A 16,808-nucleotide genomic window follows, 5' to 3' on the forward strand; every position below is an offset into this window, starting at 1 on the left:
TGGACTTGTTAGTTCAAATTACAGTATTCTGACCCTTTAAACCAAAAGCTTTCAGTATTTTTTGGGACCCATTTCCACAGTTTTATTCTGAGAAGATGAAATTTTTAAAAAAATGAAAAACATTTTGGTTTTGTTTAAATAAGTTTAATTCAGTTCATTTTAAACTGTATTGATTCAGTAAAAATTCTCATTTTTTACTAGAATCAAAGTTGTTTGTTTGGAGGAGTTTTTTTATTTTCAGAAGTGCCAACAAAGCAAAGCAATTGTCTGTGCGCATGGTTCTCTTTGTGGTGATGTTTTAGTACCTGAACGCTTCCAATTTCAAAATCTGTGAGTGCCCTAGTGAATCGATACTTCTATTTGTGCATGAACACAATCTTGTCACGTGCTTTTTTGCATTTCATAGCTAAGTAATAAAATATTTTTCCAATAAAAATTAATGTTGGATTGATGAGGTGAAGGAAAGACCACAAGCGATGCCCATTGCTCTCAAATTTATTGGGCAAAACATTGAGTGAAACAGACATCTAAAGAAGCAAGCTATGAAATGTGTCATTCATTCATTCATTCATTCATTCATTCATTCATTCATTCATTCATTCATCTCTACTGAATTCTGTTATTAAATGAGCTGATCTCAGGTCAAAATTCCCTTTCTAGTCAGTGGAAAAGAGGGGCATCTGCAGAGGTTGACTTCATCTCATTTGCCTTAAAAATAAAGGATGGTATGAGTTGCTCCTGGAGTTGTGGGATAGGTCTTCACTACATTAGGGTGCCAGAAGAATTTGCAAGGATGTTTTGATTAAATGTCTGCTTTTTAAAGATTATTGAAATAAATAATTTTATGAGAATAAAGAGTGAGAACATGTTTGTGAGGACCAGTAGAGGGAACAGACATGGATGAGAATATTTCTAGCGCTTCAAAGAATACTAACTAGGTGTGCCACGAGCACACAAGAAACTTCTTTTTCACCTAAAAATTTGCCCCTCCACTTAATTAAAAACCGAATTAGGAATACTGTATTTTGGCAAAATGAATAAAAACTATCTCCAGCACGACGTGGCGCGACCCCCCTGTGCTTACCGCAGCTGGAGCCTGCTGTGCTGCGGTGTCAGCCTGCTCCCTGAGGCGCCGCATCTCTCCGCCGTGGGCGGCCAGCTCCTTCTGCAGGCGCAGGTGGCGGTGCAGCAGCGCCTCGGCGCTGGACTCGTCCTTGCCGTAGTCCCTGCTGGCCAGCAGCGCCTGCCGCTCCCGCAGCCACGAGCTCGCTTCGTCCATGTCAGCAAAGTACTGAAGGAACAGAGAGGAAAACACTTGGGGTCACCTGGGAGGATCATATCCAGCTCCTTCCTCTTTGCCAGATTATGAATAAGGAGAAATCCCATTAGGTCTGTAGCCACAAGGTTCCTTCCAGGTGTTGTGTGTGTTCCAAAGCTATGGATGAGGTAACTCTAAGCCCATGATGTATTTCATGCTCACAACACAGCTAATTCACAGAATTACAGTGAGCAAAGAGATTCAAAGGTTGCCTATATAGCTGTTAAAAAACTCCTAGCTAGCTAAAACTTATGGGCATAACAGCAGCAATAAAAGGAATCCACAATGTATGATGTTGGTTGGCATCCTGTGTAATACCAACAGATACTTTCTAAATGATTAAGGAACAAGCAATGAACTTGGACTACAACAGAAGTTTACTTTTTTCCAGAACTTGCAGTCTGCCTAGCTATGGTTGAAGGGTAAGAAAAGGTTTTGATACACAGAATAAAAGAACAAAAGGAAAAAAAAATATCCATAATGATGGACAAAGAAAAAACTAAAACACCGTCATGGTGAAGAGAAGAATAATAGAGAGAAGAGAGAATTTAGACTTTCTTAAGAAAAAGAGTTGTTCTGTTTTGTTCAAATATTTCATGGAAACAACAGACTGAGTAAAATGTTAGTTCAGAGGGGAAGAATAAGAATACCTCAGATAAAGTGATATGATTTAAGAATGTTGCTTTTATACAAACTCTTTATTTGCAGATGTGTGAATGTTTGTGGGAGTAAAATCGTAGGTCAGAATGGAAGTATCAAACGCTTTGCAGGATTTGTGAAGTTCATGGTCAACCTTACGTTTCTTTTGTTGGTGATCTTTGGAATTTTTTTCATTTTTGAAATGCATCACACAGCTACCTGGTCCACCCTCTAAAAAGACTCTGCATTAGTGCTATCATGTGTGTTATTGTTAGCACTTTTACCTTTAGCATCTTCCCAGCTGCTCAAATCCCCTGCGTGTCTGGCTTGCAGGAGGATTGAGACTTCACTGCCAGAGATCTTTTTGAAGACCAACAGATGAAATCTTTCCTGCCACTGTTGTCTTCCCCGTGGGGGCATGGGGCAGAACTGAGCCACATCCATGTCCCACAGGTGACACACCCAGCAGAGCCCTCTCACCTGTTTGATGAGGGCTGCTGCCTGCAGGCGGCTCTTGCGATCGGCCACCTCGTCCTGGAGCTGCTGCCACAGCTTCTGGAGGTTGTCTGTCTGCCTCAGGATGTCCTCCTGGCGCATGGGGTTCTTCTGGCTGAGCTCCCAGCCCCTCCTCATCACATCTGCACATACAGCCCTGTGTGAGTTGCACTCTGCTTCAAGAGCCTGGCACAAGGACAGGAAACATGTCAGCACAGCTCATTCCCCACCAGCCAAGAGAAAAAAGGGCTCCTACTCTCTGCTACTGTCATCCATACATTTCCAAGAGCCCAATGGCTTATCTTTTCACCACCTCTCTCTTTACCCTCTTGGACAGGAAAAAGAGGGTGAGAAAAACAAACCAGAATTTTTTTTTTTTTTTTTTTTTTTGCCCATCAAGAGTTAACTAATAGGGAGCCCAATGTCTTCACAAGAAGTCCCACTTCAAGTCCAGTATGAAGCATATTCCTTCTCTACCCCTTCCTTCCCCTCTTTGGAAAAACATGCCTACCTCATACATTTTTTAAGAATTCTAAACGCTGGCCATGAGACTTGAGACAAGGATTTGTCTTGTAAGTGCTGCACTGACTGAACTGAAAGATATGGATAATCTAAAATCCTGCTTTAATACAAAGACATGGCACCAGCAGCAAAGTAAGATACCTTGTTCTTCTGAATAGAGGCTGTGATCTGGCTGACATCTTTCCCTAATGTTGTCATTCTTGCCAGCTTCCACTTCTCAGAGATCCACGATTCTTCCTCTTTGCAGTCACGGAAGAATTCAAAAAGCTTCAAAGCCTCTTCCAGCTGAGATTTACTGAACCAGGGAAACAAGCAGTGTGTGACAGTCAGAATTAGGATTCCATTAAGACAATGGTAGATTGATCAAAGGAAATTTTAAAAATCCAAAATTTGAATGCCTTTACTTCATATTCGTCATATATTAATTTATTCACGGAATAAAACAAAAGGAATAAAATTGTTTCCTTCTTTCTCCAGGAGATGAGGAGATAATTTGCTATTCAGATTTCTCATAAAGCAAGTTATAATAAATGATGAGAATGAACCAGTTCTTCATCTATGAAAGTGATGATCCTTTCACAATTGCAATCAAGACACTCGAGTTGCTTTTGTCATGTCTTTATAAATGGAGAAATTACAAAATATCAAATGCTGGGAAGCTGTGCCTGATTAAAGATTTAGAACTGGACACCCTAATCAGGAAGAACAGAGCCACAAGCACAGCCCTACCGTGTCTTGCTCTGAGCTGTGAGGTTCTGGTACAGCTGACGAAGCATCTGAACTTTTGCATGAAGCAATTCTGATTTAACTGTGCTGTCCTTGCTGATTTCTGCTGTCCTCTGGGTGATGTGTGTCAATCTGCCATCATAGGAAGAGATCTGCGAGTCAACCAAGTTGTGATTCTGCAGCAAATCTACTACTTCCAGGAGCTGCTTCCCACAGTCCTGGGAATTCACTAGCACCTGCAAAGTGAGAAGAAAAAAAAGGCATTTTCAGAGAGTCCATCCAGGGTCTCAGTGCAAATAAATTAGTTGAAAGGTTTCTGTTGTCTTTCATATCTTCTGAATGTCCAAGAATATCAGCTAAGTAAAGCTAAAAATCTGCTAAAAATATTTAGAGAAATTATACTTTTTTTTCAATTCCACAAGCTAATGGCAACAATCCAGATTTTCAACCTGCTGCAGTGCAAGTAACAGGCTCATCAATTTAGCATCTGGTTTTGCACCTAAGATATTTTTTCTGATTAAGCATTCTAGGTCTCAGAATTTGTGGGTGCAATGAATATCTCTTTGCTATAGACATCTGAAGGCAGATTGATTCACAGTCTGTGTTTGAAGAATTCTACAATATCCCATTCTATGGTATGTTCTAATTGCAATGTTCTTTTATTTGAGGAACCTACTTGTCTATGTAAATAATGAAAATCAGTACTTTATAGTACTTAATTGGTGGCTGATGAGAAGTGCTTATCAGACTGTCTCCTTTCTAATGGTATCAATGGATACAATTATTAATCCTAGGGTATTATCTTTCCTTACCAATCTTTTCCATATTCTCAGACTATTATTGTTCCAACGACTATTACCATTAGATATTCTTTGCCTACTAACACCATGACAGAAATATATATAACTAGGAGATAGCTCTTATCTTTAATTTGAAATTCACAACCCCATATAGCATGCTGACTCTTTCAGCTTGGCTACAAAGCAACCTGTAGTCATAAGGATTTTTCTGTCTTCAAGGCAAAGGATGTATACATGCTTCTTTCCCATACAAAATAAATATGGACCTAGTTATTTCTCATGCTGAAGAGAAGATTTTGTGTTCTGACACTCTGATAACACCTGGAAATTCTTGCTAAAAGCAACCACTGTGTATTTACAGTGGAACTTCCCTTTCTCACAAGCTTATATACTTGTAAGCCTGAGCTAATGCCCATCTGTAAAATTACTGCGGACACTTTCAGAACCTAACTCAGAAGAATTATGTGGAACGGAAACAGGAGGTGTGTTTATCCCACTTTTGCTTTTGCACTCGTAAATTTAGAAAATATTATTTCCAATATTTATTTTACCATATAACTTGAACCTGTAGTACATTCCATGTACAGACCTGGATTTCTGATTAGGGAAACCCCCTATAGCAAAGCCTGAAATGCTCGATTAGGCATCTAGGCAAAAGTTGTGTATTTTTTTCTATAGCTGATAGACTTATCTCATACTGGCACCAGCCAGTCCCTGGAACATGGGGACACACATTGGCAGCACTGCAAGTTGTGTGCTGCTGGGGAGGGCTCAGTACCTGCAGCTCTTTCAGCTCCTCTGTAATGGCATCTATGTCCCTCAGGAGGCCCAGAATCTCCTGCATGGTTCCCAGGGACTGCTCTCGTCTCCGCAGCTGATCCAGGAGATCCTGCCATTGCTTTGAAATGCTCTTTTGCCTACAAAGGAAGAGAAAGAAATTACCATTTGGACCAAAGACTTTGGGCAGCACTGGAGGACTCTCAGTGCTTGCAGCTTTAGAGGAGCTAAATATGGCTCTTGACATCAGTGTAAGAGGACAGGTCAGGAACACAAAACAGGTCAAATCAATGTCATTACAGGAATTTTGACTGGCACATCAACTGTGGTTGACTTTTTAAAATTTTGATGTTTTTAAGGATGTTTGTAAAACATCCTTTTGTTTGCTATGGTGCTTTTGCTTCATACAGTGGAAAGGCTTGGAAACAAAGAAGTGTTCTTTAAATGGCTGCCTAAAGAAAAACATTAATCTAAACCATATCATAAGTCACAATCTGATCTCATTTGATTTGCTCTTTTATAACTGTTTTTCTGAGTTTTCACAGAGGGCCTTGATTTTGTCTGAATTTAGAAAAGAACTAAAATATTGTGAGAGAAGTTATTTGAATGGCATTCTTTGATACTCAAAACCAGGCTATATAGCAACCTGAGACAAAAAGAGAATTTATAATTTCTCAATTATAAATTGAGATTTTTCAAATCAATATTTGCTCCAAAATGGAGTGCATCTTAGAATACTGTGCCTTAACCAATTCACATCTCCCCAAACTGCAAACTGAAATAGAAATATGTTCATTTGGGAAAAAAAATAGTATCTCTCTAAGCATTTTTTGATGGCAGATAGAATTTTTGTTAGAAATTTGTAGGTGTATTTTCATATATAACAAAAATACCTTAAAAATATTTTTCACCCTAAATTGATCTGAGGCTTTGACCATTCAAGGAAAAAAAAATAGAATTTTGAAGACAGTGAAAAGTTTGCCTTATCTGCTGAAATTTTTCACAGGTAGAAGAAATTCCTGGCAGTTCTACTCATGAGGAGCAGAGAGAAGATTCACAATTATAATTAATTTCCTTCCACCACACCACAGAATTGCAACTAGTGTTGACCTCCACCACTAGAGTTTCCCGGCCATCACTCACTTCTGCAGGATTTGATCCTTGCCATGGTAGTTCTCCTGGCTGATGACAGTGGCCATGTCGTCCAAGGCTGCGAAGCGCTCCCTCCTGGGCAGCACATCTGCCACAATGGCTTCCAGCTTCTTACTGGCAGCCTCCATCCTGTCCACACTCTCTGGCCAGAAGTCCTGCTTCCCAATCACCTTCCTCATGTCTTCCAAGTAGGACTCACGCAGAGCTGCCTTCTTCAGGAACTTCTGGGCTAGCTGTTCCAGCTTTTCCAGCCTCAGCATCTCCTCTTGCAGTGCTTTTCCTCGGCTGTGCTCTGACTTTTCCAGGATGGTCCAGTGCTTTTCCACATCCTGCAGCATCTTGCCCTCTGGGGGCAAGTAAGGCCGCTGGTTGTTGGCTCTCTGCCTGGTCCTGATGTTGAAGAGGTGAGCCTCAATCATGCCCTTCTCTTGGTACTTGGGGGGCTTCTCCACAGTGCGGAAGGTTTTAAAGTTGGCCATGAGCAGCCACATCTCCTGAAGAGAGTTGGGGAAATGACGGTCATCCAGCTCCACCACCTTCTGTTTAATCCATCTCAGGAGGTCAGACACCATCTGCTCATACTGATGTGTCGACTCTGTTGTCTCACACAGCATGAAAATGATCTGTGATGGGAATATAAAGTTACAAGCCACATAAGAAACAGAATGAATCAAAGTGAGCAAGAAGAAATCAGCATCTTCAGCAGTCATCATATTTTTATACTGATACAGTGATAGCTGTCACATTTGAGGCTAGGTAAAATCCTAGAACAGCCTTCCATAAAACACAGATAAATCAATATTATTTAATGTTTCATTTCAGTTTTTATTTAAGAAAACTTTTGAGAATAAACAGCATGGCTCACATTTTTTGTTTCCCAATTGAAAAAAAACTCTTTTTTTTCCCCCCCAGTTTCATTCCTCAACCCCAAACAATTCTATCCTAATATGTAATTACACCCTCTCAGCTTCACTTAGGACCTTAGGAGACCAGCTGACAAGATTCTGGCTCTCTCACATGATCACAGCAGACTGTGGTCAAATAGCCCCTTCTCAACCTCTTCTGTCAGAACTGTTTCTCTTTATAAAAATTAATAGAAAATGTCTGTGGCAAAACAGGGCTTTGGTAAGGATGCTAACTCCGATTCAATACTAACTTTCCAAATCCATGACATTTATCTGTTTCATTTGTGGCCCGACTTGCCTTTATTTAAAGTTCAGGTAAATACTGGAGCAAACATCTAGAACTAAATCTAATGAAATAAAAAGTGTTAGAATGAAATCATCCTTTCTTTCCATTTTACATTTTTTTCCATCTTTGTCTTTTTTACTTCATATTATTTTTTTCTGCACCCTGACTTAGTAAAGATGCAGCTCTTTACTCCTGCAAATGTCAGGTTTAGTGCTGAATAATGCTGTCTGCCTCTATCATTCTGCTGAGTTTGTCTGTCCCAGCCAGGCAGGTTAGTGAGGGAGATGGCACTGAGAAAAGACCCAGCCCTTCCAAGTGGTAATCTGCTTTTGCCTAACAGAAAGTGCACTTGGCAATGAGTAAGTGCTGCAGTCTCAAAGGAGGAGTAAAATATTACCATAAAATAGACATTTAGTCCAGGAAAAGCAGCCTGTGACATCAGGGCTCCCTTCTGCATTTTCTGCCATTGTACCCAGTTCTTGCTAAAAGATCCTAGTACAGTCATCTCAAATGGGAGAGGGAAAGGACATCTGGACACACACTGAGTCTGAACTCAAAGGTTTCCTTGACATATTCAGGCTTCCCTCCCAATCCTATTAGTAAATTCAGAGCTGCCTACTTGAGGGGACTAAGTGCATGAAGAGATTAACATCTGTTTCCTTCTCCTTCTGAATGTTTGTGTTTGTCACAAATGCAGGAAGACAGGAATGCAATATGAGAGACAGGCTAAAAATAGGGAAGGAGTTGAAGGGAGAAAAAGAAGCAGGTAAGTGAAGAGAAAGAAAAGAAAGAATAAATATAACTATGAAAAAATGGAAAAAGCAGAGGAGCACAATGAGAATTGAAAAAGGACAGAGCAAACAAACTGCTTATTCATAAAACACAAAAGTTAGGGCCTACTTGCTCCTTATAGTTCCTCCATGTCGTGGACTCAAGGACTATGTTTATCAAAATATAAATAATGTCTCCTGGCCAAAATCCAGTGACCTATGTGTAGAGCTGTGAAGTCCTACTGCCCACTCTCCTCACTGATGCCCAAGACTGAATTCCATGCCTTGCATCTCTTTGGAGGACATGCTGTTCTAACAGTCCTAGAGTATCTCAGGTTGAAGGGATCCATAAGGACCATCGAGTCCAACTCCCTGCTCCTTGCAGGACTACCAAGCATTGGGTCTTCTGACAAAGGGCATCCTGCAGACACTCCTTCCACACTAACAGGCTTGGTGCTGTGGGGAGCCCTGTTACAGGATCATCTAATCCTTGCCCACTTTCTTAGCTGACCAAACCCTGCTTTGCAAAACCTTGTCAGCACCAGGGAAGCCTCAGTTTGGACTTTTGTGCCTCCTATTAAGCAATGTATTCCCTCTCTCAACTGCACAGCCAGATCTCTAAGTCCAGATATTCATGTAGGACCCATCCTGGATGTCTAGATTTTATGCAGGCTATTTCTTTTGGAGTTTAGTCAAAAAATGAGAACACATTTCTCTGGAGATAAAACAGAAATTCTCTCAAGGGAAGTGGTCTTCTGTGGAACAGCTATAAAATTCCTTTAGTTTTCCATCAGTGGAATGCAAAATTTTTTAATATAGCTCATGATTTTATCTCAGGTGAAGTGTATGCGGAAATAACAAAAAAGTTAACATAGCTAAATTTAATAAAAAAGTAATAAAAAATTAATGAAAAATATTAAAATTTAGCCAATTTAGCTAGCATTCGCTCAGTTTTATTTGGCGGTGGTGGTAGTGGTACTAAGTTGTTCTGGTTTTGTTTCATTTGTTTGGCTTTTTTGTTTGTTTGGGTTTTTTTAATTTTCAGCCTATGGAGTTAGAAAGAAAGTTTAGCTTGCACAAAAGCCCCCTCACTTCCAAATTAAATTTAGCTTTACATTTTTGACTTATAACTTCCCAAGACAGCAACGTGCTTACGTTGTTAAGCCTCTTTTGCATTTTCTGGGTGTGTTTCAGCTCGGAGAAGTAGTGGTAGTAGAGTGACACGTAAGTCATGATGGATCTCTCATCTGGATAGGGCACTGCCACATCCTCAGCATCAAGCAGTTTGCCAATTCCAAACTCTTTCTCGGCAATCTCAAAGGCGTTGTTCAGGTTTTTGATGGGCTGGTCCTGCCGCAGTGAGCTGTAGTTGATAAGATCAGGCCTGGGCAAGGAGAAAAAGAGGCATGAAGAGGAGGGAAGATTTATGTTTGCAGTGAGTTCTTTCAGACCACGAACCATAAGTTGTTTATCAGGCTAAGTTAATAGTCACATAACTGTTAATGTCATTTGACATTGACACTGAAATTACTTTGAACTGAACTTCACTGAAGACTATTGCACCTTGCCTACAAAGCAGGAAGAATTTGTCTTCTAAGGAATTAAATTACCACTCCCAGCAAATCTCTGCCTTTATTTCTCCTCTTCCCCAATGGGTGAAAGCCAAAGCCCACTAGAGAAACACTAGTGAAAAGGGAGGTGACTCCCAGCTGGGGGAGATCCACAATCCCACTGTGGTATTCCCTAGAAGATATAGCAGAACTGTTGAGGACAAAGATGTGTTCAAGGTTACCATAGGTGGTTTCTCTCTCCTCATTTTGGCTGTTTTCTTCACTCTTTTTCAAAGAGACAGAGAAGGGAGAGAGACTGAGAAATTGCTTACACTATTACAACTGAACAGGAAGATATACATGCTCCAAAGTTCATACAATAAAACCACTGCCTGAAAGAAAGAGTTTAGAAAAAGAGCAATGGGACCGAGGGGTAAGACCAAATGGGCAGTATTGTTCAGATATATGATGTTCCCCTGGAAATTCAATATTATACCCAACTAAATGAGCTTCCAAGCTGGAGCTTTTGGTCCTTCCTTCCAAGGAGAGAGAGAAAATTTAAGCCCATTTAAGAAAAAAGAGTCTTTAGTGAGAAAGGGCAGAGAGAATTGGACAGTTTCTTGACAAAAACTTGTAATTCAGACCCTGGAACACCTCATGTCAGAGCTAGAAACAGCAATGAGCAGCTCTGCCTGAACTGATCCATCAGATCCTACCTGTGAGCATGTATGAGAGCATTGAAGGCCAGCCCATCACTCCAGCTTTTGGAGAAGTCTGTCACACTCACATTGGAATACCTGGCAGTTTTATGCTGACACCAGAGTAATAAGGCTTCATTGGCAAATAGTGCAACCTCTCTGAGCCCAAATTCTTCCTGTGAAGAGAGCAGGGAAAAGAAAAATGGGTGTCAAAAATATATGAAAGTAGTATGAGGGAGTTTACGCTCATGTTCCCAAAGATCACTTTGTATTACTTTTGTATAATTCACAGATCCCCTCAAAGCCATGACTTACAGACTGAATCTGTCATAAAGTAGAAAAATTTAACATGAAAATGGAAGTTTTCTATTAAAAAAGTGAATTGAAAGAATGAAGAAACTGTAAGGCAAAATGCAGGTGCTGAAATTTTTTAAATGTTTCTCTTCTGTAAGGTCTGAAATCAGGCAGAAAGGAAAGTTTAGTTTATTTGCTTCCTTAGCTGTGAAATAGAACACAGAAACAAAATACGATGTATTCAGGTCTACTGTTAGAAATTGACTTTAATTTCATAATACCTTTATAGAATCTGATTTTTCGTGTTCTTAGAGTACACATTAAATAATTTTAAAAGACATGTGCTTCGTCAGAGAAAGAGCAAAGCAGTGCCATGGGACCCAAATCTAGAATGAACTGGAATTTCTCTATTGACAGAGAAATTCGACCTGAAGTCAAAGGTCTGTAAAAAATCTGTAGAAGTTGAAGAACATGTGTGTTCTATCTCCAAGTCTCTGTTTTGTCTCTTTGAGAAAAAAAATGTATTCAATCACACAAGCAAAAAGACAAAGATACAGATTTACCTTATCAAGTTTGATGGATGAAATCTGAAATCGAAGTATGATGATCCAGATAAGGCCCAGGATTAAGGTTCTGTCACCATCCACGATATTCTCAGGACCAATCACTTTTATTTGTACCTGCTAATAAACCAGTGTCTGTTCAGCATAGAAGCTCTCACACCCAGCTCTTGGTGTAAAAAACTGTTACTAGAGAGGGTGTTCAGGCCATTTTCTTAAGCAAAGAGGTTTAATGTTTACATCTTTTCATCAGTCCACAGACCTGCAAGCTTCTGTATCAACTCATGATGAATTTGCTTAGGGAGAGGAAAGAAACACATTTCTCCAAAGGAGAGGAATATTAGCTCTTTCTAAAACATATTACTCAAATAACAAATTAAAATTTGATGACTTTTTTTTTCTCTTAATAAAAATCCCTGGCTGTCCTCAGAGGATATTTTATTGTGTACTAGAGGGGGAAACTACAGTAAGCATGATGCTATAATTAATTAATAACATATATAAACTGTTGTGATCTCCAATATCAGTATTAGCTTACCTTGGATTTCAGAAATGTGATGGCTTTGCTGTTGTTCTCTAGAAAATGCACTCTCATCTTTCCCCGGTTTGGTTTGGGCAAAGCTTCTCCAGAGAGCAGCTCCAGTAGTTTCAAGAGAGAGATACCATCCTTCAAATCTGTGTAAATATCTTCTATCTCAATCTTTACCTGGAAAGACCAGCCAGACAATACAGACTCCAGCTTAACACTTGGCACAGAGAGCCCTCTGCTTCTTGAATGAAACAAGCACCACCTTCCTGATGTTTCACTGAGTCTTCTCTATGAGAGTGCATATATACAGAGTAGTGAGCAATAACTCAGGAAAAAAGGATTTGAAGAGGACTTACATTATTTATGAAAGTAATCTGAAGTTAAAAAAACCCCAGCAACCAAACAAAAGTACACACCCACAGTGGAGTTTAAAAAAGAAAAAAGCAGGAGATTTTGAAAAATATTTTTAAAAATTGAGTACTTTCAAAATCAAACCTTTTGGAAATGCTGACATTTTTCATTTCATTGAATCTTTGATTTTATCAGAATAATTTAGTTCTGAGCTGTGCATTTCATTTAGAAGTCGAGCTGATAATCCCATTCAATGACTCATATTTTACTCCATAGTCTCAACAAAGTTTGTCATGTCCTGCTTGAACGCGCACTACCACCCAAAATCTCCCTATTTTTAGCCAGAGTCTCACCCTAAGTAGAAGGTTAGGATCATTACAGAAATGTGTTTTATTGCTGCCAGTAATGAGGTCACCCAGTGCTTAGGTGATAGAAAATGATGCAGTCTGTACTCTGACCTAACAAGAACTTGCTTTGGGTGTTTCCTTTTGGCATTATGCCACTTGCCATCTAGAAGTGACATTAAAACCATACCACACACCTAGGAATAATTTACTGTGGTTTAGAAATTACAGTAAATAATATTTTTTCTTTTTTTTTTTTAAAAAAAAAAGGGAGGGAGGGAGGGAGGGAGGGAGGGAGGGAGGGAGGGAGGGAGGAAGGAAGGAAGGAAGGAAGGAAGGAAGGAAGGAAGGAAGGAAGGAAGGAAGGAAGGAAGGAAGGAAGGAAGGAAGGAAGGAAGGAAGGAAGGAAGGAAGGAAGGAAGGAAGGAAGGAAGGAAGGAAGGAAGGAAGGAAGGAAGGAAGGAAGGAAGGAGTTTTAAATTTTTTAAATTTAAACCTTTAAATTCAGGTAATATTTACATGTTAAGGGGTGGAAGGACAAACAAGAGGCATGCACCTTCTAATTTCTGACCAATTACTAATCAGCTTAAAAAGTCTTTTCAGAGAAATAAAAACACATTGAAAGTGTAAAAACAATTTAGAGAGTCTTTAATTCTGTATTGTGTGTGGAACAAGAATTTACAACTTACTTGTCTGATTATCTCTGTTAAAAAATCGTCCCTGTTCAGTTGCCAAATTTATTTCTTTTTGCATATTAAATAAAAGTTAAAATTCTATTATGTACTACGATAAAAAAAGTTAAAGCTGTTATATTCTGTGACACTTCCATAATTGAAGAATAGTTCAAATGAATTTGTAAAAAGACCACCTTCATATATCTGCATTATGTCTCACCCAGCTGTTGTTTCAATAGCTTTGTCACCTCATTCTTCTTATAATGATACCAGTCACAGCTATCTTAACAAATTCAATCCAATAGCATCCTTAGTGCCAGACTTGAAGCAGACAACAGTATAACTGAGAGCACTTTCAGTGTCCTGTAGTATGATCCAATCACCTCAAAGTGTGCCTTGGAACACCAGCACTAGGCTGCCAGGAAGAGCCAGATAAGCCCTGCTCTGTCCCTACCATACATGGTTTGGAAAGCTCTCACAGGCTTTTATGATACATGAACAAGAACATTTCAGGAACTTCAGACTGAGATTTTAATCGTTGAACTTGAAGGCATTTTTAAAATGAGAAAGTATATGTCTGTAGCTAAACAGAACTAATTTCCTACACCACAAAAACTTAACTTTCTTCGGTGGCAAAATGAGAATGTGTTTTGCATTTGTTTGCTCCTGTTAAGAAAAAAAATTTGGAAGTTTGTTGTGCTCTGCAGCTGCCTTTCAGTGAATCACAAACTTAAAATGTTACACTGAAAAAACCACATCTGGCACTGAAACAGTGGTGAGCCAACACTGGGCTCAATGGCCTGGTCCTGCTTGGACCCCCCAACATCCATTTTCACTGCTATCTGCTACAAACTCTGGAAAACTGAATTGTTTTGGATGATGTCATTCCCTTCTGTGCCACAGCTACATCATTTGTGCCTGAAACTTTATCTGCAGTAAGTCTGAAGTCTGGAATATGCTGGCATTACCTTGCACACACAAATCGACTGAGATCTACAGAAAACAAACTGGCCTGTAGTTGCATGGCAGTATGTCTGAAATTCCCAAAATTAAGGCTACTTTTTCAGAGCCTTTGAGCAGCAACTTGAACTGAACTGATCAGGCAAAGCACAAAGTCAGAATTTTTGGCCAGGCAATTAAGAATTGAGCATTGATTGGGGAAACCCTGATGTCTGCAGATAATTTACTTACAGGAAAAAGAAGGAAATAAAGATTTTCCTCTGAGAGGATCTCCAGTGTACAATGGACATCACAACATGATTGGGTTAAAGAGTCTACAGAATGAACCTTGATTTCAGAGAAGACTGGTAACATGGACAAAGGAGACAAATGTGAGATAAAATCTAGAGGACGGAGCAATCTGGTTAATCAAATCCTTCCTTGCTTGCATGTGACAACATTCAGAAAAAAATACATTAAAGATAACATAAAAAAGGATATGGTGGGTAAAATAAAATAAGACAAAACCCAGAAAAAATCTTCAGATTGAAGGAGCTACCTACCTTATTCCTGGAGAAGACGTTGTTCATCCAGTTGGTGAAGGTTTTCTTTTGCATGGACATACGCTGCTCCTGCAGCTTTTTGATATGATCTTTTTCATATTCAGTGCCCATGGTCACCTGGGAAGTCAGAAACCTCAGGAGGCTGCTGAGTGCTGAAGAGATCTGCCAGGCTACCTACAAAAACAGCCACATGCCCAGTGCATATAGGAAACCCAGCACCAACAGGTACAAGATTCAGTAATTCAGTACCACACCCAGTGTAATACCTTAATTTCCTTTTGCTTGCACTTTGCACTTTAATTTCACCAACTTTATTTTTAACTTTCTTGATCTCACCCTTTAAAAATACATCTCCAGCTTCAGGGTGAAAATGTGACGTGTCTATGCAGCTTTTTTTTCTTGCTCTCAGCCTCCACCCAGTCTCCTTGACCCCGTGAGGACCATCACTACCTGAAAGCCATCAACAACTTCCTTGTTTGTGCTGAAAGCACATCACAGAGAACTGATCTTGGACATTGCCAGAAGAAGGAACTGAAAATCACTTCCAAAAAGAAAAAGTTTTTGAGGACTGGCTGAGATGCTGTCCTTGGCTTTCAGGCCACAGTTTTTCCAACAGAAATCAAAGAGCTGCTTAGAAAGGAAATGGAATCAACCTGTTTTTTGCCTCTCATGTGTTCAGTTTTTGCACATCTATCACAGGAAGAATGGTGATACAGGTTCATAATCACATGAGCAAGGTCCTAGCCTGGGTATCAGGGAGTATTATTTCTCTTCCCTACTCTTGTCTTTCTCGTCCATACCAGTGAAAATCAGGCTTGTAATTCCTCACAGCACCCAAGCTGAATATTCAGAAAGATTGGAAAGGAGAAGTCTTTCCTTCAGAAGCAATGATTTATTTTTTTTTTACTGCCTTTTTTGTTATTTCTTTTAGGGGCAGATGTTTCTTAACCTTCAGTGCTTGACTTCAGGACAGGGACAGAATTGAAGCCTGATGGTTCAGCAACAACACAAGAAAGACTTGTGACTGCAGGTGGAAGCCTAATGAAAGAAAGAATTTTGCAAAATCTGAAATAGAATTTTGGACAACATCCTCTCAACATTTTCTTATCTTGTGGACTAGTTCAGCACTGCCTACTTTCTCCATTTGAAGAGCAGATATTCAAAGAATTGCCTTTCCTTACTGGAGAGGTGGTATTAACTCACTCCCATGTAATAACCCATATGGGTAACCCTTATCATAATCCATTTCTGAGTTTGCCAGATGCTTCTCAGAACATCTGCAGAATTCTTTTGTTTTTTAAGGATAGCTACCCAAACACAGCAGTCACCCCAAATAGTGATGGAAAGTGGTTTAATTTAGGTACAAAGGAAGGGTTATTTGTTGAGCTACTGCCTCACCCAACAGCTCATTGTTTCATCAAGTTAGAAGTGCTCCTTGTATGGGTAGATGGTCACCTAAAGACAGATCTATAACATATTATCTGCATTTTCAGGGTGCATAAACAGTGTTAGGAGCCAAAACTAGTCATAATGGTACATTACAAGAAAAGAAAAGATGAAAGAATATGAAAAAAATGGACTTACCCAGTTTAGGAGGAAATCCTTTCTGACATTCAGCAGCTGGTTCTTCTGAGGAACAACTTCCACTAGATCCACTCCTACATCCACCTCACTGCTTTAACCAAGAGCAACCTTTGATTTCAGGAACAGAGACCAAGTATTTATGATCTACCTATGAACCTTCCATCTGACCTGAAAGAAACAGAACCCAGTAAGTAAAGGTTGTCACGGGCCTTGTCCAATTCTTCTGCTCAAAAACAATACATGAACATCACCAAAATTGCTTGAAGCAGTTGAGAAGTCATATGTACCTCTGGTGCTTTGGTAAAGAGCACCTTGCACAACTCAACTGGAGG

At 39.6% G+C, this 16,808-nt stretch overlaps 1 protein-coding gene across 2 annotated transcripts in view; it reads right to left on the reverse strand.

The window, feature by feature from the left end:
- SPTBN5 (spectrin beta, non-erythrocytic 5) overlaps positions 1-16,571 on the reverse strand; it is an 86,892-nt gene extending 70,321 nt beyond the window's left edge. Inside the window, exons 1-12 of one of the 2 annotated variants that reach the window (XM_056493205.1) lie at positions 16,477-16,571; positions 14,893-15,066; positions 12,031-12,198; positions 11,496-11,612; positions 10,657-10,814; positions 9,546-9,774; positions 6,421-7,052; positions 5,279-5,417; positions 3,704-3,936; positions 3,116-3,269; positions 2,438-2,638; positions 1,085-1,291 (exon numbers count right to left, since the gene is read on the reverse strand). In XM_056493205.1, the coding sequence (XP_056349180.1) occupies positions 1,085-1,291; positions 2,438-2,638; positions 3,116-3,269; positions 3,704-3,936; positions 5,279-5,417; positions 6,421-7,052; positions 9,546-9,774; positions 10,657-10,814; positions 11,496-11,612; positions 12,031-12,198; positions 14,893-15,003 (2,349 nt within the window). In that variant the 5' untranslated portion in view covers positions 15,004-15,066; positions 16,477-16,571. Of the gene's footprint in view, positions 1-1,084; positions 1,292-2,437; positions 2,639-3,115; positions 3,270-3,703; positions 3,937-5,278; positions 5,418-6,420; positions 7,053-9,545; positions 9,775-10,656; positions 10,815-11,495; positions 11,616-12,030; positions 12,199-14,892; positions 15,067-16,476 lie in introns of both variants that reach the window. The other variant, XM_056493203.1, reaches the window with a different exon arrangement.
- Positions 16,572-16,808: the final 237 nt, after the last annotated feature.

Source organism: Oenanthe melanoleuca, chromosome 5, assembly GCF_029582105.1.
Source record: "Oenanthe melanoleuca isolate GR-GAL-2019-014 chromosome 5, OMel1.0, whole genome shotgun sequence".
Taxonomy (NCBI): Eukaryota; Metazoa; Chordata; class Aves; order Passeriformes; family Muscicapidae; genus Oenanthe; species Oenanthe melanoleuca.